At 52.0% G+C, this 21045-nt stretch overlaps 2 protein-coding genes across 5 annotated transcripts in view; one reads left to right on the forward strand and one right to left on the reverse strand.

Moving 5' to 3' along the window:
- CCL17 (C-C motif chemokine ligand 17) overlaps positions 1 to 21045 on the forward strand; it is a 27044-nt gene continuing 5999 nt past the window's right edge. The window contains exons 1-5 of one of the 3 annotated variants that reach the window (XR_002344423.1): positions 3 to 145; positions 2031 to 2148; positions 2741 to 2809; positions 4751 to 4808; positions 7072 to 7592. Coding sequence is in view for 2 of the 3 variants with exons in the window: in XM_021093614.1 (XP_020949273.1) it covers positions 76 to 145; positions 2031 to 2148; positions 2741 to 2809; positions 4751 to 4808 (315 nt within the window). In the remaining variant the exon portion in view is untranslated. 3 annotated transcript variants of the gene reach the window in all.
- The window catches only part of CIAPIN1 (cytokine induced apoptosis inhibitor 1), a 17021-nt gene continuing 6112 nt past the window's right edge, over positions 10137 to 21045 (reverse strand). For both annotated transcript variants that reach the window (XM_021093909.1, XM_003355803.5), the window contains exons 3-9: positions 20650 to 20802; positions 18643 to 18719; positions 17070 to 17232; positions 15335 to 15408; positions 14409 to 14524; positions 11225 to 11306; positions 10137 to 10771 (exon numbers count right to left, since the gene is read on the reverse strand). In XM_021093909.1, coding sequence (XP_020949568.1) covers positions 10661 to 10771; positions 11225 to 11306; positions 14409 to 14524; positions 15335 to 15408; positions 17070 to 17232; positions 18643 to 18719; positions 20650 to 20802 — 776 coding nt within the window. In that variant the 3' untranslated portion in view covers positions 10137 to 10660. The remainder of the gene's footprint in view (positions 10772 to 11224; positions 11307 to 14408; positions 14525 to 15334; positions 15409 to 17069; positions 17233 to 18642; positions 18720 to 20649; positions 20803 to 21045) is intronic.

Genomic DNA, 21045 nt, shown 5'->3' on the forward strand with positions numbered 1-21045 from the left:
CACTTGGTGCTCATCCTTGTCTCCCCTGAGCAGAAGGACTCACACACAGAGACCTTCTCTTGGGCTCCTGGCTCCATGACCCCCCTGAAGATGCTGCTCCTGGTTGCTCTCCTCCTGGGGGCTTCCCTGCAGGATGCCCATGCAGGTGAGGGCAGAGGAGAGGTGACAGGAGGAGGGGACGCTGGGCAAGGAGGGCTGGGGGCACCGGCACCACACGTGATTCCTACACCCCCTTCATTCCTGCAAGGATGCGAGAGGCTGGCAGCAGCAGGATTTTGAGGGAGGACTTTGAAGGAAAATAATGATAATGGGAGGAAGAGAGGATGAGGATGAGGCTAAAGAGGAGGATGAGGATGAAGCTGCCCCAGGACCTGGGGCTCAGCTTCTGAGGAACAGCATCCTTGCCCATCTCACTGTGCAGCTGTTGTGAGGTAGTGACTGTGGTTGTGTTTTGACAGCGGAAAAAGAACGATTCTCAAAAGGATTTGTTAGTCTGTTTTATTAGTGGGTCTTATGTACAAGGAAAGGATCTGCATGAAGGTAAGAGAATTGGTTCCCAGAGCAGGTGAAAAAAAGAGATTTTTATCCTCCATTGGGAAAGGGAGCCTGAAATAAGGTCGCTACTTTGGAAACAAAGCCGGTGAGCGCCCTGCGAGGTGGCGCAGCCGCAGTCCTCGGGGTTACCTTTACAGGGTGGTGGTCACAGTAGGAGCATGTTCGCTCACCCTCCTGTGACACGCTGGGCCCGGTCAGCTCTGAGGGTTACTCAAACCAAGATCCACCCCCGAGACGGTCAGAGGACCGTCTGAGACTTCTTAGAAAACACGCTGTGGTCTTTTTCTTTGGCTGCACTTGAGACGTATAGAAATTCCCGGGCTAGGGGTGGAACTCACGCCACGGCACAATGCTAGATCCTTAATCCACTGTGTCACTAGGGAACTCCTGTCGTGGTCTTTTTTTTTTTTTTTGCCTTTTTAGGGCTGCACCAATGGCATATGGAGGTTCCCAGGCTAGCGGTCAAATCAGAGCTACAGCTGCCGGTCTACACCACAGCCACAGCAACGCAGAATCTGAGCTGCATCTGTGACCTACACCACAGCTCAGGGCAAGGCCAGATCCTTAACCCACTGAGCGAGGCCAGGGATCGAGGCCATTGCATCTTCATGGATATTAGTCAGGCTCATTACTGCTAAGACACAGCAGGAACTTCCCTGTCATGGTCTTAATTGAAGCCACACATTGCTGGTTTGCCTGTTTGCAAGGATTGGATATTTTTTTCTTGTGCAAAGAGGACACTGAGCCCTGGGAAAGTGTCTTCACACCTGGGGCTCCATTTTGTCATCTGTGAAATGGGGCAGTGACAGCACCTGTCTCCAGGTGTGCTGTGAGGACTGAAGGAGCAGCTGCAGTAAAGGCTCTGCCCAGAGCCTGACCCCGAGGCAGCATTTGGTGACTGGGGGCTGGTGTGAGTGTGAGCACACACGGATGCACCCACCTGCCGACAGACAGACACAGACTCACATATATGCACAGACTCCCAAACACACACAGATACACACACACACACACACACAGGGCATCGCATAGCACACAGATTTCACACACACAAATGTGCACACACACACACCCCAAGACACATGCGCAGACAAACCCAACACACACAGACATGTGCACAGACAGACACACGAACACTCAGGGCCTCCCAAAGCACACACGGGACCTCACGCACACCAGCGTTCACACACTGACTCACAAAGAGAGACACCTGTAGAGACTCTTGGCGTGCTCCCACACAGCAACACAATCACAGACCCCTTCACAGGAGACCCCTCCCAACCACACAGACACATGCACACAAATGCACACATACACACAGACCCACTCCAATCTCTCTCTCACACACACACACACACACACACACACACACGTGCAGACCCGCCAAGGGCCCTCCCCCACAGCCACAGGCACACGCAGACCCTCCCCGTGCAGCCACGTGCAGACGCACCTGCTCCCACTTGGTTCCCCTGCAGCTCGAGGAACCAACGTGGGCCGGGAGTGCTGCCTGGAGTACTTCAAAGGGGCCATTCCCCTCCGGAAGCTGGTGGGGTGGTACCAGACCTCAGACGAGTGTACCAGGGACGCCATTGTGTAAGTCTGCCCCCCCCCCCCACCGCCCTGGAAGCTGGGTTGGGAGAAGGTGGACCCTGGAGCTCCCAGAAGGGCCACTGGGGAGAGGAGAGGAGAGAGCAGGCCCTTGACCCCTCCCCCACCCCGATCCTGCTCCTCAGAAGAGCTCCTGCCCCCCACACTCACCCCAAAGGAGCCCTGGGCTGTGAGGTCCAAGCTCTTCATTGATTTATGGGCAAACTGAGGCCCTGAGAGAAGGCGCAGCTGCATGTACACAGGCAGGCAGTCCCCAGCCAGGGCCTGGGTGCCCCCGCCACCGCCTAGCGCACCCCTAGTTCCCCCGCCTGGGTGGGAGGCAGTCTGAGGTCGGGGCAGAATCAAGCAGCCCTAGCTCCCTGGGAGAACTAGGCCTGGCAGGGACCTTGGGAGGGTCAGGAATCACTGAGGACAGAGCCTGATCTCCCCAAGCTGCCACTGGCGCCCTGTGTGACTTTGGACAAGTTCCCGCCCGTCTTGGGGCCCCCCGGGGTCCTGAGCAACACAGGGCGGGGTGAGTCCCAGGCTCAAGGGCCTTCCTGCCCTGACGCCTGGATGGGTCTCTTCCCCTCTGCAGGCTTGTGACCTTCCAGGGCAGAGCCATCTGTTCTGACCCCAAGGACACGTGGGTGAAGAAGGCAATCAGGTACCTGAAAAAAAACATGAAGCCACAGGACCCTGTCACCCAGAAGTCCTGATTTCTCCTTGGACCGTTCGGAGGCCTCCCACTTGCGTGTTCACTACCCCAGCCCCGAGCTCCCTGGGTCCAGTGGAGGCCCTACCAGGACAAAGAGGCCCCTCGCTCCCTTTTCTGATTAAAGTCTTTCCCCCCGAGTCTGGGTCAGTGTGTTCTGTCCACCTGGCTTGTCCCCCTGGAAAGGCCCTTGGGGAGCATCTGCTCTCGCCCTGTCTGGGTGGGAGAGGAAGCCCTGGGAGACAGGCCCTGGCAGGGGAGGGGCAGAGGGGGTCCGTGGGCCGAGCCGGGCAGGGGTGATGAGAGGCCAGCAGGTCCTCCCCGCTGCTGCGTGCCGGCAGGTAGGGAACCTGGAAGGGGACCCCCCCTAGGCAGGTAGGGGGTCTTGTCTGTCCCTAGAGTCCTGCCAGGCCTGCCCCATTCTCTCTGGTGACCCCCCCCCCCGCCCCCAGCTGAGGCAGAGCTGAGGACGCTTCCAACTCCACAAAAATTCCCGGGAGTCTTCTGCTGGTGGGGGTTCTGTCAAGTGCTGAGGTGCTCCCTGGCCCTGGGCCTCCTGCAGCCCCTCCCCCTGCCTCTCCCCCGCTCCCTGCCCCCACACTGCAGCCCAGCCCACCCCAGAGGGTCTTTGCAGGCCCAGCTCCACCTGCGCCCGGCTCCTTCTCCCCGCCCCAACTCCACACCAGAGCTGCTCCTCGCGGTCCTGAGACCTCTGCCTGAGCCTCACCCCTGCTCCAGCGCATCCCCATTACCCCCAGCCCTCATGTCCCACTCCCCCCGCCCCCCCATGTGGGCCCATGGCTCCCTTTGACCTGTACACCTGTGCTGTGAGCCCCATCCTCCCTGTGTGACATCCCACCCAGCCTCAGCCCAGGTTAGCTTTCGCAAGCCACCGCTGGGAACGCTGCCCATCCGCCCCCAGTGCCAGTCACGCACCGCAGGTGTCTAGCCGGGGAGCGCCCCATTTCCTGGAACTCACCCCCACTGACCTCCCTGGAAGGGGCTCGTTGGCGCTGCCCGCCCCCAGTGCCATTCTCTCTCCTGCTCTGATTCCTCCAGCTCTTAGGAGTCCCAGGGCAGCCGTGGGGGTGTCCTCCCTTTGACTCCGTGTGGGTCTGTCGGGCTGACCCCTCCATTAGGTTGGGAGCTCAGTGAGTCTCCCAGGGGACCCCACAGCCCACGTGCTCCGAAGGATGGGGACCAGGAGGTTATGGACCCCCATCCCCAGGCCCCCCCTGTCCAGGTCCAGCTCAGGACTGGAGCCATGGGGAATAGGAGGAAATTAGGGTCTTTGGATTCTAGTTCTGTCTCACTCTCTTGACCAGCCGTGGGCTTGGGGCTTCTCTCTCTGGGAAGAAGTCTGGGGTGGGGGGTGGATCCTTCTCTCCTGGGATTCTGTGGTCTTTGGCTGGGCTGCAATTGGGTGTTATTTTTAGGCACAGCTTTTGCCTCCTGCTGCCCCCCTGTGGCCAATTGTCTTATTGCAGGCCAGGTGTCAGGGCCTAGGCCACTTTCAAAGAGGGGCACGACCAAAACCACGGTGGTGATGAACGGCCTTCTCTGGGACCCCAGGGTCTCCTCTGCCACAGGTGGCCTCTTTCCCTGCCCTGGTCCCAAGGAGTGTTCCCCAAACAGCTGCCTTGGATCCAGAGTCCTTGGGGTGGCTAAGTCTGAGTTCTTCGTGGAAAAATGTGGTCTGGATCCAATGGGTGAGAGGTGGAGCAGAGGATCCCAAAGTGGGAGGAGGCAAGAAGGAGCCCCTGGGACAACAAAGGAGAGCAGGGCCTGGGGCCCGGACCCCTCACCCTGCCAGAAAGACACACAGAGGATATGCGTGTAATCCATGCGTTGTGCAAACTTGCCCTAAAAGAATCCAAACATTTTTTCCCCTAGTGAAATCTTCCTCCGAGACCCGTATTGTAAACTCGGAAGTGTCGAGGACTACGAAGAGGTAAGGTGTTACCAGAGGGGCCCTGAGAGTGACGGAGCAGGGAGGTGGCTTAAAGGTCCCTCGGGCGAGGGAGTTCCTGTCGTGGCTCGGTGGTTAATGAATCCGACTAGGAACCATGAGGTTGCGGGTTCGATCCCTGCCCTTGCTCAGTGGGTTAAGGATCTGTCGTTGCTGTGAGCTGTGGTGTAGGTTGCAGACTTGGCTCGGAGCTGGCATTGCTGTGGCTGTGGCGTAGGCCAGTGGCTACAGCTCTGATTCGACCCCTAGCCTGGGAACCTCCATATGCTGCGGGAGCAGCCCAAAGAAATAGCAAAGACAAAAAAAAAAAAAAAAGGTCCCTCAGGGGAGAGGTGAAGCCAGGACTGGCAACCAAATGCAGGATTTTGAATCCAAGTGTTTAATAGCAGGGTCAGGGTGCAAGGTGAGTGAGCAAGATGCAGGAGATGAGACCAGGCACCAGGTTCCCTGGGGAAGAGGCCATTTGAAGGAATCATGACTGGGTAAGTCCCGGTGACTAGCAAGTAGGGAGTAGGAAGAAATAAGACCAGAGAACAGATCAGCGGGAGGGGCCCTGGTCCCTCATTGTTCCTTCCACCTGGAACACGTCTGAAATCCAGTCCCCCTTCAGCACTCAGCTCAAAAGCTGCCTCCCTCAGGAAGCCCTCCCTGGTCTCCTTGATTGCAGCTGATGCTCCATTCTGTGCCCTCCGCCGGCTCCCTGCTCTCACCCAGGCTCTACCACACTCTGTCCCCTCCTATACAGTTGCTTGCAGGTTTCACTTACTGACGAGTTCCTTGGGGCAGGTATTTGTTCAGACCACCCGGTGCTTCCTGAGTCCTAAGGGGGTAAGATGCTTTGTGCACAGTGACCATTTGACATTTATTTTCACCAACAAGCCCCCGGGGGAATTCCATGAGGGGCACACCAAGAAAGAGAAACCCTCAGAGGAACGGTGCCCTGGTAACATAACTGGGCTTCAAGCCCCACCCTGAAGTGGCATGTTGTTTTGGGGTTTTTTTGGAGGGGGGGCTGCGCCTGCAGCATGTGGAAGTTCCAGGGCCCAAGACTGAATTCAGACTGCAGCGGTGGCAACGCAGGATCCTTTAATTCACTGCGCTGGGCCAGGGATCAAATGGCACCTCAGCCTCCACCTGAGCTGCTGCAGTCAGAGTCTTAACCCACTGTACCCGAGCAGGAACTCCTCTAGTTTTGTAATTTTGAATGAAAATTTTAACCCCAGGCCAAATATTCCTGGAGGTTCATGTCAGGGAGGCCCAGGACTTGGTTCCGGGCATTTTCCTTAAGACCCAGAGTTTTATGTGGGGGTTTTCTTAATTTTTTTAAAACATGAAATTTCTTACCAAATATGTAGTGTGCATGTAAGGTATATACACCAATAAAAAGAGAGACCCCTGTATACCCACCATCCAGCTGACTTAAAAGAGCCTCCTGCTGCTCTGAAGTCCCCATCACCCTCGCTGTCGTCATCCTCCTGTCAGCTCCCAGAGACATCTATGTTCCTGAACTTGGCGTTTATCATTCTTGATTTTGTTTGTCAGGTGTGTATATACATAACACATATGCATACATAACACATATACAAACAACGTTATCGGTGCATCGTGTGTGTTTTGGGTTTTTTTTTTTTTTTTTTGTCTTTTTAGGGCTGCACCTGCGGGATATAGAGGTTCCTAGGCTAGGGGCCAATGGGAGCTGTAGCTGCCGGCCTACACCACAGCCACAGCAACACCAGATCCGAGCCGCACCTGTGACCTACACCACAGCTCATGGCAATGCCGGATCCTTCACCCACTGATCAAGGCCAGGCATTGAACTTGCATCCTCATGGATGCTAGTCGGATTCGTTTCGCCTGAGCCACGATGGGAACTCCGTGTATGTTCTTCAACTGGAACACGACACAAAAGTAACAATCTCGTACACATGCTTTTCTGTGACTCGATTTTGTGGCTCCTGTTCTGAGGTTCTTCTACCTTGATGGGCACGAACAGCTACAGCCCATCAATTTCCCCCCCATGAAGACCAACTCCTTCTCCCATCCTCTTGATTTGTTTTGGTTTTGGCCACACCCACAGCATGTGGAAGTTTCTGGGCCTGGGTTCGAATCTGTACCACAGCAGTAATGACACCAAATCCTTAATTGCTAGACAAGGAGGGAACTCCACTCTCCTCTTGTTAATGGCCCCTTGGTTTATTTCCAGGTTCTTGCTATTACTAATAGTGATGCTTTAAACATTTTTTAGCTTGTCTTCTGATGCATGTGTAGAAGAATTTCTCTGGGGCAGTGGATCTCAACCCTGGAGGCACTTACCTGGGAAGGCATTGCCAAAATGCTGACACCTGTGGCCCTATTCCCAAAGATTGACTTAATTGGTCTTTGGAAAGGAGTGTTCCGGGCAGTGGTGTTTTTATTGCTGTGGGAGAAGCTATCCGGGTGATTCTAATATACAGCTAGTGTTGAAATTGACACCATGGGGGGATAATTGTCAAACCAATCACACAGCCTTGCCAAGAGTTCCTGCGTGGCCACGCCCCCATCGATTCCTGGCTCCAAGGGTAGCTCCCCCAACCCCTCCCTGCCCAGCCTGCACGAGAAGAAGCAGGAGGCTGGAGGAGAGTCACAGAGCCAAGCCCGATTTCTGGCCAAAAACCAGAGCGCTTCCATGAGGTGCTCTGTGGAAGCTTCTTTCAGCCCCGCCGGCCCCGGCACGCGTGGAACCCCGTTTGATGCTGCGACTCTAGGAGAGCCCTCAGCCTGGAGCAGGTTTGTGGCCTCACTTGTTCTCCTTTCCCTCCCACACTCGAGCTCCAGAGCCCCCCTTTCTGCACCCTGCCAGCTGTCTTGTGGTGCCTTCCTTGGTTCCCTTTGGGTTGTGTCCTAACCCCAAGGAAGGTGTGGTTTGCTTGGCTGTGCACTCCGCTTGGTGCTTTGTGGTGACCTCAGGGAAAGAGGAGGAGGGTGCCCCAACTCTTTGCTGCCAGGTTTTGGAAATGACCTTAGAGGGTTTACGAGAAAATTAAGATTCCCCAGCCCCACTCAGGCGCACTGACAGCCGTCCAAGGACCTGGGGCAGCTGGGTCTTTAAAGGTCATCAGGTGATTGGTGGCCGCAGGCCACTCTCTTGTTCTCACCCAGTGTCTTCAGTGTAAACTGAGTTTGCATTCAGTGATATCTTGACTGTTTTGGCTCAAAAACCGTCCCTCAGCTGCTGTCTTCCAAAGTCAGCAGGTGTGAGGCCCGGTGTCCCTCCCACGGCCTCGCTGTGTGCAGTGGCAGCTGGGCACTGAGGCCGCGCATGCTGCCGGCTGGCCAGGCCGCTCCGAGCCCTCCGGTGGAGTGACCCGGCAGCTGCCAGCCTGAGACCCTTCACTCTGCAGCAGACAGGAGGTAGCGCCGCCCATTTTCCAGCAGTGGCGGGGACACAGAACAGGAATCAGGTCAGCGAGAGCTGGTGGCACTTGCTCTGCTAGGCTCCGCCCAGGAGGCTCTTTGGCTCAGGATCTCCTGTCCTCAGTCTGCAGGGAGAGATTTTGATCTTTCACTTCACCTTGAAACTGCAGCAGAAGCAACTGTCCGGCAGCGCGACTCCTAAATTTCCTAACATTAAGTCTGGCCTGGGGCTGGAAGGGTTTCCTCTTGCTGTGTAACAAGTTACCCCAAATTTAGTGGCTTAATACCACCCGCATTTATCGTCTCAGACTCTATGGGTCAGGAGTCCAGGAGCAGGGAGGCTGGGCCCCCGTCTAGGGTCCCACCAGGCTGCGTCTCATCGGGAACCCAGGTCCGCTTCCGAGCTCACATGGTGGGTGGGCTCAGAGTTCTGTTCTCATGCGGTTGTAGGGCCGAGGGCCTGTGTTCTCGCTGACGGTCAGCGGGGTCTGCTCTCAGCTGCTTGCAGTTCCTTGCCCGTGGGCTTCTCACAACACAGGGAACAGAGGCCAGCAAGAGAACCTCAACCTCCAGTTCTTTTAAAGGATCGAATGATTTGGTCAGGGCCACTCAGGATAATCTCCCTTTTAGCTGAAGGTCCACGAGGGACTTCCCCCTCAATTATTAGTTTTCTGGAAATATAGTTGCTGTACGATATCATAGTTACACATACACAATGTAGTGGTTCACAGTTTTTCAAGGTTATACTGCATCTATATAGTTACTATGATTTATCCTTGCAGCTTATTTTGTATCTAATTGCTTGTACCTCTTACTCTCCTTCTATATTGCCTCCCTGCCACGGGTAACCACTAGCTTGTTCTCTATGCCTGTGTGTTTTTGTTATATCCACTGATTTGTTGTATTTTTCAGATTCTACATGTGATAATGGTTTTGTCTTTTTCTGACTTACTTCATTTAGCATAATGCCAAGTTCATCCATGTTGTTGCAAATGGCAAATTTTCATTCTTTTTAATGGCTGCATAGTCTGCCTTTGTATATATACATACATCACAACTTCTTTATCCATTCGTTGACTGATAAGACACTTGGGTTGTTTCCAGGTTGTGGCTATTGTGAATAGGGCTGCTGTGAACATGGGTGCAGGTATCTTTCCAAATTAGTGGAGTTCTTCTTGGATATCTACCCAGGGGCGGAACGGCTGTGTCACATGGTAGTTCTGTTTTTAGTTTTCTGAGACACCTCCATCCAGTTTCCCACAGCGGCTGTCCCACGTTACATTCCCACCGATGGTGTCGGAGGGCCGTGTGAGGGACTTTAACCACATCTGTCGTCCCTCACACCTACTACACAAGCTGCCCAGTCACAGCAGTGATGTCCCATCACACCCACGGGTCCTGCTTCAACTCAAGGGCAAGGGTTACACAAAGGCAGGGGGCTTGGGGCGGTCATGGAGTCATCTTGAAACTCAAGCTTGACAGGGCTCCACTGTCAAGCCACAGCCAAAAGTAAGATGCACCAGCAGGACCAGGAGAAGCAAATGCTAACTTAGAGAATCAAGTCAAGGGTTCAAGGACACATACCAGTGTTAAAAGAGAAAAACGAAGGTCTCTTAAATCCACATAATCTCCTTGGCTATTTGGCAGGTCAATTCCCAGTCTGTGTGGATGGGTAACAAGGGGAACAGAGGCTCCCCTGCTCAGGGATTTATCGTTGGGTCAGATTGCCATCCTGCTTCTCTGACTCCTCAGCTACCTGGACTCTGCTAGAGTAGACGGAGAGGGGTCCTGATCTGTAGGTGTGGAGGGGCCCCATGTGCTGTGACTCAGTCTCTCCAAAAATGTTTGTGGTGCCAGATGAGCTTGGATGGCTGTGTCAGACATCACACACACACAGACACATGGATGTAGCCTCTCTTCAGTGAATATGCATAAGTACATAAGTTTAATACCTGGAGAGTAACGGAAATGACAACAGGACGCAGATGGACACAGTAAAACAAGGGTAGGAGTGGAGGGGGCGGAGGGATGCTGGATGTGATCACAGCAACCGATGAGTGATTCCCCCGGTGCTCTGAGGTGGCCATGGGACACTTGCCTCCTGTCACCAAGAACAATATGAATAAACCACCACCTCTGGAAAACAACCTGAAGCACTGGCCCACAGGGGCAGGCTCAGAGATGGTTATTGTCAGCATTTGGACATCGGGAGAGGGCCTCTTGGGGACACACTCCGTTTGCCTAACACTGGATGAAGGAGGTGCCCGCTCAGGGTAGCGGGGCCCGGATACCGTGGTCTTGATCTAGAGCAGCACCTGCACCACTGCGCCCCAGCCAGCTTCACCACCCGATGGACCCGAGACAGGGAGCCCATCCAGAGGCAGCGGGAGGATCGAGGGGCAGGAGCTGGCGAGGAGCAGGGGTGTCCCAGGCCGGCCTGCCTAGGCGTCGTTGAGGTTGCTGTTGCTCAGGAGCACCTTCTCCCCAGGTTTGAAGGCTGGCATCCCAAGGTAGGGGCAGCTGGCACAGCGGAAGGCATCACCCAGGTAGCACTGTCGGGAGAGGAGGGCATGGCACCGAGGGCCGAGCGTCAGCTCCCCCAGAGCCAGCCCGGGGGAAGGGGCCCCCTCATTTCCTAACATGGCCACAGCGCCTGGAGAAAACGGCTGGGCTCACGTGTTGGTCCAACGGAGACCCCAATAGCAAGAGTTTTTGAGATGTCAGGTTCATGGAAAACGAAGGTCTAGGAAAGTTCCTCGGGAAGTCCTACTTCTCCTCTCAGCCAATCAGACCTTCGCCACGCTGAGCAAACGGTGAGCTGCCTCGGGCCGGAGTGAGGCCCGAAGGAAGGGGAGGTGACGGCGCCTCCTCTGTGGGCAGAAGCCAACGCCTTGTCCCCACTGCTACCCAGAGACACAGGCTCGCTGGTCACCTTTATAAACCCTTGGAGCCGGAGCTGCCGTGTGGAGGCCTCTGTGACTGCTGAGGCACAACCAGATACTCACGTTTCCGCAAGCTGACTTGGGCTGGGAGCTCATCTGGTCCCTCGACTTCTCTTTTTCCAGTTCTTCTGCGAGGCCACAGGTGCTAGGGACAGGCGGGAGTGGGTGAGTGAGCTCTGCCACCACCCAGAAATTCCGAATCCCTGACAGGGCCCAAACGGGCCCTGAGGCCTTTCTCCTCATGTGGGGGGTGTCGTAACTCCAGGGCCTGCGAGGCCAGGAGGAGAGGATGAGGACATGAGGGCGGCCGGGAGGGTCATGCCCAGGCCACAAAGACAGCCACTGCTCAGCCTCAGCCGAGTCATGTTGTGGGGAAAGCAGACCTAGTGTTGTTACATTTTCCGATGAAACATACTGTTGGATTTTTATTTGAAATCCCCTGATGTGTCAACGCTGAAACGTTTACATTTAAAAACAATACTGATAGGAGTTCCTGTTGTGGTTCAGTGGGTTAAGAACCTGATATAGTATCCATGAGGATTCAGGCTTGATCCCGGGCCTCGCTCAGTGGGTTAAGGATCTGACGTTGCCACAAGCTGTGGTGTAGGCTGGAGATGTGGCTCGGATCCCGTGTGGTTATGGCTGTGGTATAGACCGGCAGCTACAGCTCCGATTAGATCCCTAGCCTGGGAACCTCCATATGTTGTATGTGCAGCCCTTAAAAAAAAAAAAAAAAAAAAAAAAGAATGATAATTAAATAAATTTACACACCACCAGTTAACTTTTTAATACCCTTTCCATCCGCTTCTAAGACTAAAAACTCAAAGGTTAAGCAGATGGACTGAAGGCGTGCATATAATTTCACTTTCCCTGAAAACCCCACCAAAACTTCTGTAAAATCCACCCCACAGCGACAGGGACGATAGGCGAGGGGAGCCCCTATGGCAGGCAGGGGAGGAAGAATGGACGGAACGGGCCAGAGGACGAGAAGCCCCATGAGGGCACCAGGAAGACCCTTCTCTGAGAAGCCGAACGAGTCCAAAGGGAGACCCAGCGGCACTGACCTTGGGCTGAGTCCCCAAAAGCCCACTCAGGTTCCTGGCACTAAAGCGCAGTCAACAACCACACCTGCGAGCTCAGAGCTCCCAGTGAGGTCTCTGCCCTCCACTCTCAGTCACCAGGGCAACCACAGGTCACCTGGCACCTCAGGAAAGTCAGCGACCAAACAAAAAGAGAAAAGCAAGCTGGAACAAACAAACAGTATGTGGAGGAGGGGGAAACTCGAAAGAACTATTACTGTTCTCAAGAGAAAAGAGATCACATCCACAAGATAAAACTAGGATCCTGTATTTTTTAAAAGCCAAAACCGAATATCTTAGAAATTAAAAACATGGTAGTAAAAATTGAATCAATAGATGGAGTTCCTGTTGTGGCTCAGTGGAAACAAATCTAACGAGTAACCATGAGGACACAGGTTCGATCCCTGGCCTTGTTCAGTGGGTTAAGGATCCAGCATTGCTGGGAGCTGTGGTGTAGGTCGACAGACTCGGTTTAGATCTGGTGTGGCTGTGGTACAGTCCGGCAGTTGTAGCTCTGATTCAACCCCTAGCCTGGGAACCTCCATATGCCATTTTGTGTTTTTAGGTGCGGCCCTAAAAACACAAAAAAAACAAAAGACCAAAAAAATAATAAAATAAAAATTAAATAAATCAATAGTGGTTTTGGAGGATAAATTTGCAGAAATTTCCCAGGAAGTAGGGCAGAAGGAAAATGTGGAAGAAAAGAAAATTATAGGACCAATAAGAGATCCAACACCTGCGAGCCAGGTTACAGAATGAGAAAACAGAGAAGACAAAAGTCATTTACAAAATTAAAGATCGTTTCCCAAGACTATGGACATGAGGTTCCAGACTGAAAAGATGCATTGAGTGGCTGGTGAAAAAGATGAAAGCAGATCCCTATACAAGACATGTATTATAAAATGATACAGGATAGAGAGGGTACTACAAACTTCTAAAAATGGAAAAAGAGAACTTACAGAAAGGATCAAGGAACAGAAATGGCCGCAGATTTCTTATCATAATCACTGGAAAAAAGGTGACAGAACTGTCTTGAAAAATTATTCCCAACCTAGATCTCTATACCCAAATTATCAGTCACTTATGAAAATAGGGAAAAAAAAAGCATTTTAGACCCACAGTCTTAAAAAACCAAAAAACAAAACTTAAACCTCTCAGGTAGCCTTTCTTAAAAAAGGCTGGAGGATTCCTCCACCAAAACAAAAGAGCAAACCCAGAAGGAAGCAGCACGGGAGCAAGAAGAAGAAAGGCTAGCAGTGGGCAGAGGGAAGGGAGTCCTCAGGGGATGGGTGATGGGCTCTCAGGACGTCAGCTCTGCTCAGGACAGTCCCGTGTGCCCCCAGCAGCAGCGGTGCCAAAGACACTGGACTGGCTGGAGGCTGCCGCTGTCACAGACCACGCTGCCCTCAATCCGTTCTTCTTGGGTGAGCACGTCCAGATGCTGACCTGGCTCACCCCAGCCATGTGCTGGTGACATCCAGCCCTCCCCCGCACCCCGACCACCCGCTGAGGACACTCGGGTCACCCAACAGAAGGCTTCAGCTCTGAGCTGCTCCTGAGACCCAGGTGCGGTGGGCTGGGAGCAGAACGCAGAGCGTCTGACGCCCTCCGCCGCCTTCCTGCTGGCAGCGGGTCAGGCACCGCAGGAGTCTAGCCGGGAAGTGCCCCGTTTCCTGGAACTCACCCCCGCTGCCCTCCCTGGACTGGCTCGTGGAGACGGAAAGGCGCAGAGCCCAGGAGACCCCAAGGAGCTTCCTTTCCCAGGGAGCCTGCACTGGCCTTTCCTGGCCTGGTCAGCTTTAGGCTCCACGACTAAGGAACACACTGCCTGGAGATGGGCCCAGAGATGGTAAACCATCCAAACGCCGGGAAAGATGCGCAGGCGCTGGGGAGAGTGGCGCCCTCCGGCGGGGCGAGGAGCGCGCGCAGCCGGGGACGCGCACAGAGACGACGTCTAAGGTACTGGTCGTGTTTCCAACTCCTAACCTGGGCGAGCAGTACCCGGAGGCTGCTTTCATTATTCTTTAAAACGGACCTGCGTGGTACACTCTTCCACACGGATACATTTCACAGCACCCGCGTCCGGGTAGGGGTAAAGCACAGCGATCCCTGGAGGACCAGAAGCCGCTGGAAGCAGCCTGGCGGCCTCCACCCACCCCAAGGCTTACCAGTTCTTGCAGGCCTTTCTCTTTTTCCCTTCCCCGCATGAGGCAGCCCGCAAGGAAGCTGGGTCTGGCTTCTTCAGATCTTCCGGATCCAGCAGTTCATCCGAGTCGATGAGATCCTGTGAGGGTTTGAAGCCGTTAATGACACAGTCATGGTCTCTGCAAATGAACGGCAGCCACTGCCCATCTGCGCAGAGACGGCCTCGGCGCCCTGCCTGGGGTCGGGCAGCACCCCGGGCTGACCGCACAGTGAGTGAATGTGCACAGAAGCTGTACTAGGTTGGGAGGGGACTGGGAACTCATGTGCGATGTGCAGAAACCGTGTGTGTGTAGGGGGGGGTGTCTGGAGAGGGAGCAGGAAGAACAGAGAGTAGTGTGTCATTTATTTGAATATATGAAGAGCTGTTGTGTGAGAAGAGGGAGTAAAATATTTTCTATATAATTCCAGAGAAAAAGGCAAATAATGATACATGTGTAATTTTGATAAACACATGGATGATTCATCTGTAAGCTCCACGAGGGCACAAAGCTTTGCCTGTGCTGCTTATCACCGTCACCTCAAGAGCTGGAGAAGTGAACTTTATTATAGGCGGCGCTGATCTAAGATGGGAAAGCATTACTTTTAACACAGTGAGTGTTTGGTGACTTGCCCAAACAAAGGAGCCAAAAAATACTTTAGCTGACAAATTCTGGGGTTTACACACGCCCACAAGACTCTTGAATATATCACATAAAGTGAGAACGAGAAAATCTGGGGGGGAAAGACGCTGAAAAAGAAATTTAAAATCCCATTAATGGGGCATTTCCTTTTGAGTTAAAGAGGCCAGTGACAGGCACAGCCACTCCACACCTCCACGTCCAGAGGGGCCGCTCACACCCAGAGTGGGGCTCAGAAGAAAGCACTCGGTGGGACCACAGTGCGGACTCACCACGCTCTCATCCTCCATATCGTTGGCCGAGAGGGTCCAGAGCTTGGCAGCTGCAGGGTCCACAGCAGGCTTCCCTGAGTCCAACCAAGAGAAGAAAACGAGCTCCAGAAAAGCAGCTGGAAACAAGCTCCAAGCACATGAAAGTGCTTGCTCTGAGGCCGCGTAGAGAACACACTGCACTGGGAGTGTGTTCCCAAAGACGGGTTCGAGGCCCAGTTCTACCACTTAGAAAGGCAATGCTGGGACCCATCGCTTTATGGTAACAAAAGCCATCATTTGTTAGGCACTTGCTCTGTGCCAGATACTACATGAAGCGTTTTATATACATTATCTAATTCACTCCTGCTAACAACCTTATGAGGTATCTGTCATTCTAATTTTATCAGAAACAGGTTGAGGTACTCAGTCCACTTATACGCAGCCACAAATACAGTGCAATGCTCTTAACTTCCACTCCTTGTTGCTTTCTCCTCCTCCTCTTAGTTTCCATCCCTAGACCATGGGGCTAATAATATCTCCCGTACCTGCTGCAGGAGAGTTGAAGGTTAAATGAGAAAGCGGGCCGAAAGCAGGATAAACAGCAAAGCTTTGGCCTCATGCAAAGCTGTTACATACAAGCAAATGGGCTCTAGAGCTGATGGCGGCAGTTTAACAACAAACAGATGGCAGACGCAAACCTCACACCTCCCAGTTCTCCGTCCAGGCCAGAGGAAAGCGACAAAGGGCCCGAAAGAGCTGAGACGCGGGATTCAGTGTGGGCAGGTCCTCGAGGGGACCTTGGGGGTAAGTGTACCCCTGGTGACCCCTGTCACAACTAGTTGCTCAGACCTCCCACAGGGCAAACTGCTCATCTGAGCTGCCCCTACCCATTCTGGAACTGTGACCCCAAAGGTTACAACGCCAAAGGATTTCTTAATTACTCAAGACTGGACAGTCAGAACAGAGCAGTATGAATGTGCCTGTAAATGCCTGCATACCTCACCGCTGGGACAGTTTTTTTCAACTGAGGCATTAAAAATAGTGATAGGAGTTCCTGTTGTGGCTCAGCAGGTAAAGAGCCTGACCAGTATCCATGAGGATTCGGGTTTGATCCCTGGCCTTGCTCAGTGGGTTAAGGATCCGGTGTTGCTGTGAGCTGTGGTGTAGGTCAAAGACTCGGCTCGGATCCTGAGTTGCTGTGGCGTAGGCCGGTGGCTACAGTTCCAATTCAACCCCTAGCCTGTGAACTTCCATGTGCCGCAAGTATGGCCCTAAAAAGGAAGAAAAAAAAAAGGGGTACACGAAGGGTAAGAGTGGTGGCAAAGGGCAAGGTCCAATTTTCTGAAGAGAAGCGATATTTCTGTAAGTGTCTTAAGATCCTCAAAGTAAGGCAAGTTGACTTTGGTGGCACAGAGAAAAGGACACGTGGGAAGAGGAACGGCACTCCTACCTGCCGAGACCTCCATTGTGAGTTCTTCTGAGGGTAAATGTTGTGATTTGGGGGCCTGGAAAGCCTTCATTAGCTAATGAGCTATGGGACTCAGGCCTCTGGTACCGAACAAGGGGCTGAACTAAGTAATATCTACACTTGGATCCAAACACGCCCAAGATCTTAAGCATTCTTCCATTTGGAAACGTGAGAAACTGAGAAAGGGACTGATCCTCTAAGACATCACCGCCGCCGCGTTCGGATCTCTGGCCCCATTTCTGGCGCCCCCCAGGCCCACTCAGAACAGTGCCCCCAGGCCAGTCTCACCTGAAGACTTCTTGGCAACAGGAAGCTTAAGCTGACTAGAAGAACCCACTTCAAAGTTGGGCTTCCTGCCTGTGATCCGCACAAAGAGGAGGCTGTCGCTGCGGTAACCCAGATGTTCCTGGACAGATCCAGTCTCCTCGGGGCTCAAGGACTCGCGCTGCAGCTGGAATTGAAGACGGCAGAGGATGAGCCAAGCCCCACCCACGATGTGATGCTGCCCCACGTCCATGGAGTAAGACAGCGGGAGAGCCCGCACTTCACCTGGTGCCTCACATCCAAGTTCCTACCAATCAGGACCCGAGAGTGTAACTTTTCTCTACATGTTTCCGTTGAGCCTCCCCCTTGGAAAGTTAAAGAATTTATCGAATATCTGTCTGTGAGGTACAAGGCCCTGTGCTCGTCATTGTGGGGGTTGTAATTATGACTATCAAACGAGTCAAACATGCTGAACAGGCTGTCGAATGGGAAGCCTGCCCACAGTGAAGATGCTAGAGATGAAATACCAAGCACAGGAAAGGGACCACAGGAGCGGGAAATGCTTTCTATGTTCCTTGGGAAGAAGCAGCAAATGGTAAAGGTAGGAAAAAAGGTGGGGGTGCCACCTCTATGTCCAACAATCATGGAATAAATAAATCATAGTCCACCTATAGCACCGAATAGTGGTCCATCATTGATAGGAAAGTGGGGCAATACATAGAGGTGGCTAAATGGCAAGGACAGCCTGAAGCAGGGAAAAGAGCTAGGGACTGAACACGTGTACATACAACCTTATTTACATTAAAAGGGGATATGCATACACACACACACACACACACACCACACACTTGTAAATACGTTAAAAGCAGTCTGAACAGCCACACTAAAAAAATGTATTGGTGGCTTCTTCTGGGGAGCAAAGTGTAAGCAAGGCCTGGGATGTCACTTTAGATTCTTCAGTCTTTATTGAATTTTTAGGAACAGTTCAGATTTTAGAATAAAAAGCAGAGGACCTTTTAACTTAAAAATAAGAAAGGGAAAACATACAGAAACTGAGGCTCTAGGGCACGTACAGATCAGTGGTGTAACAGCTATCATGGTACAACCCTTACCTCTCACACAAGAAAATTTCAACGTGGGAGAACAATGCAGAACCTTCAAGACCTCTATTTAGTGTTGCTATTTCTAATGAACTGTCAGAACTGGATTCCCCCTCCAATCTATTCCGGCCTCCCACCAAAAAGCTAAGGAAAATACAGGTGACTGCCTTTCACTTGGGCCTAAGATCTGTGTATTAAGAGCTGTATCGCTTTCTGCCTGCATCAGTGGTCACGACTGAGATCAGAATATGCCGCAGGGCCCAGGGCCCAAGCTGCGTCTCTTCAAAGGAGTTTATTTCCAGCGGTTTTGTCCTTTGAGGCATCCTGTATCTCACATGCGAAGCATTGCTCAACCTATTTCTTAGTCTAAGCAACACTAATCACCTCACCTTCAGGGCTGTTATTTCTCCCTGATTCTCTATCATCTGACAAAGAGATGCTGGGTTTAGTTACCCAGGACTTAAATTCCTAGCAAATCAGGTCATCTACAAACATACCTCTTTTACTTCCACAAGACCAGAAAGAGTCAGGGCTGAACACAGCTTAGACGCTGTCTTCACTTTGCTGTTGTTAACTGCCAAGAGGAAAACCCCAATTAGTAGCTTTATAGGTCAAAGCAGGAAAAATAATAAAGGCTCTATCCTATCTGGGTTAGCAGGCAATACAATACTAACCTGCTTTGTTCAATGTACATATATTTTAGTGATTTTTTTTTTTTTTTTGGTCTTTTTGCCTTTTCTAGGGCAGCTCCTGTGACATATGGAGGTTCCCAGGCTAGGGGTCTAATCGGAGCTGTAGCCGCCGGCCTATGCCAGAGCCACAGCAACGCGGGATCCAAGCCACGTCTGCAACCTACATCACAGCTCATGGCAACACCGGATCCTTAACCCACTGAGCAAGGCCAGGGATTGAACCTGCAATCTCCTGGTTCCTAGTTGGATACGTTAACCACTGAGCCACAACAGGAACTCCCTATTTTAGTGATAATATTTGAATTGGACAAATCCTTTTGGTTGTGCAAAGTGCTCTCACCCATGCTCTTCAGTGTTATAGACAGTAATTCCATTATTATTGTTTCTTATCACTCTCTGCTTCTCGGAAATACCTAACCTTCCAGGGGCTGGTGGATAGTGACTGAGCAGGAGGCTAGAAGCTGTAAGGTACGCGAGCATGCTCTGTATACCTCTGATAGACACTGTGTTCACCACCCTCGGCTGACATCTCAGCAAGGAAGGCAGTATCTGCTCCACACATCACAAGTCTAGATTTCAACCTAAACACCTTTATACATTTCAGAATACTTTCACTTACATTATTGGATAAAATAAGTCATCACAGGTTGATGGGAAGTCTAGTTAAAAATGCTAAAACTCTAGAACTGAATGACTGACAGCTTCACCCCGGAACAAAAGAGGTTTTTATTTCTTGGACTCCTATCTTCAGTTTCATGTGAATCAATATTTACCTCATCTCTCTCAGACTTCTAGTCACCATTTTTTTTTTTTTTTTTTTTTGTCTTTTTTGCCATTTCTTGGGCCGCTCCTGCGGCACATGGAGGTTCCCAGGCTAGGGGTCAAATCAGAGCTACGGCTGCCAGCCTACGCCACAAGCCACAGCCATGCAGGATCCGAGCCATGCCTGCCACCTACAGCTCACAGCAATGCCGGATCCTTAACCAACCGAGCAAAGCCAGGGATTGAACCCTCATCCTCACGGATACTAGTCAGGTTTGTTAGCCACGACGGGAACTCCCCAGTCACCATTTTTTAACTTTTTAGTTTGAAATAACTATAGATGCACAAGAAGTTAGTTAAAAAAAAAGTTCAGGGAGGTTCCGAGGACCCTTCACCTTGTCTCCCCACAATAACATCTTACACAACTATCACACAATATAAAGACCAAGAAATTGCCACTGAGAGTCCACAGAGCTTATCCAGCTTTCACCAGCTTTGTATATACTTCTGTGCATGTGTACAATGTTCATCACTACAAGGAGCCCTCATACTACCCCTTTAGAGCCTCATGTACCCCCTCCCTCCTATTCTTAGCCCCAGACGACAGCCAACCTGTTCTTCTCTGTCATTTCAAGAACGTGACCTGAATGGAATCATACAGCATATAAGCTTTTGAGATTGGATTTCTTGCACTCAGCATGATTCCCTTGAGATTCACCCAAGTTGTTGCACATGGCAACAGTCTGTTCCTTTTTCACTGCTGCAGAGTTTTCCATGGTGTGGATATACCACAGCTTAACCAGTCACCTGATGAAGGACCCAGCCATTTTCAAAAGGACAGTTCCCTTCCACCTTACTACTTAATGGGTCAAAGAACACAGTTTCTTCAGATGTGTTGGATCAGAGTCTCACAATAATTTATGCCTAAGGATAAGGCTTAGTATAGGAATATGATCTCCAAATGATACTTCCTGCTCTGAGAGATACCGTAAACATACCTAAAGATTCAACACTGTTAAACTCCAGTCTTTCAAGTGAAGATTTCCTTACCTACAGCTGTCTCTACTGGCTCTTTGAGAAAAAGACATCCACCAGGCCGAAGGATCCGGGCCATCTCGGCCAAAATCTCAGCACTGTGTGCAGTGGTGCTTCCAGGAATTACACCCGACAAGACAACGTCAAAGCTAGATTCTTTGTGGGCAGCTGAAAAGAAGGAAGGTCTAATCAGCAATTGCTTGGCTCCCAGAAGCAATTTCCCAGTCCCTCCCAAGCCCCTGCACATGCAGCATGCCTGGCCCCAGAGCATAAACACTGGCCTGCTCAGCCAATGCTAACATACCACTGCTACTAGCAGGAGGGGCAAAGGTGCTGCTATCTTGCTCTCCCTCAGTCCTAACTAACTTTGTATCCTTTTTTTCTTAATGTCTTTTAGTGAAGTACAGTTGA

The sequence above is a fragment of the Sus scrofa genome, chromosome 6 (assembly GCF_000003025.6).
Source record: "Sus scrofa isolate TJ Tabasco breed Duroc chromosome 6, Sscrofa11.1, whole genome shotgun sequence".
In the NCBI taxonomy this organism is placed as follows: domain Eukaryota; kingdom Metazoa; phylum Chordata; class Mammalia; order Artiodactyla; family Suidae; genus Sus; species Sus scrofa.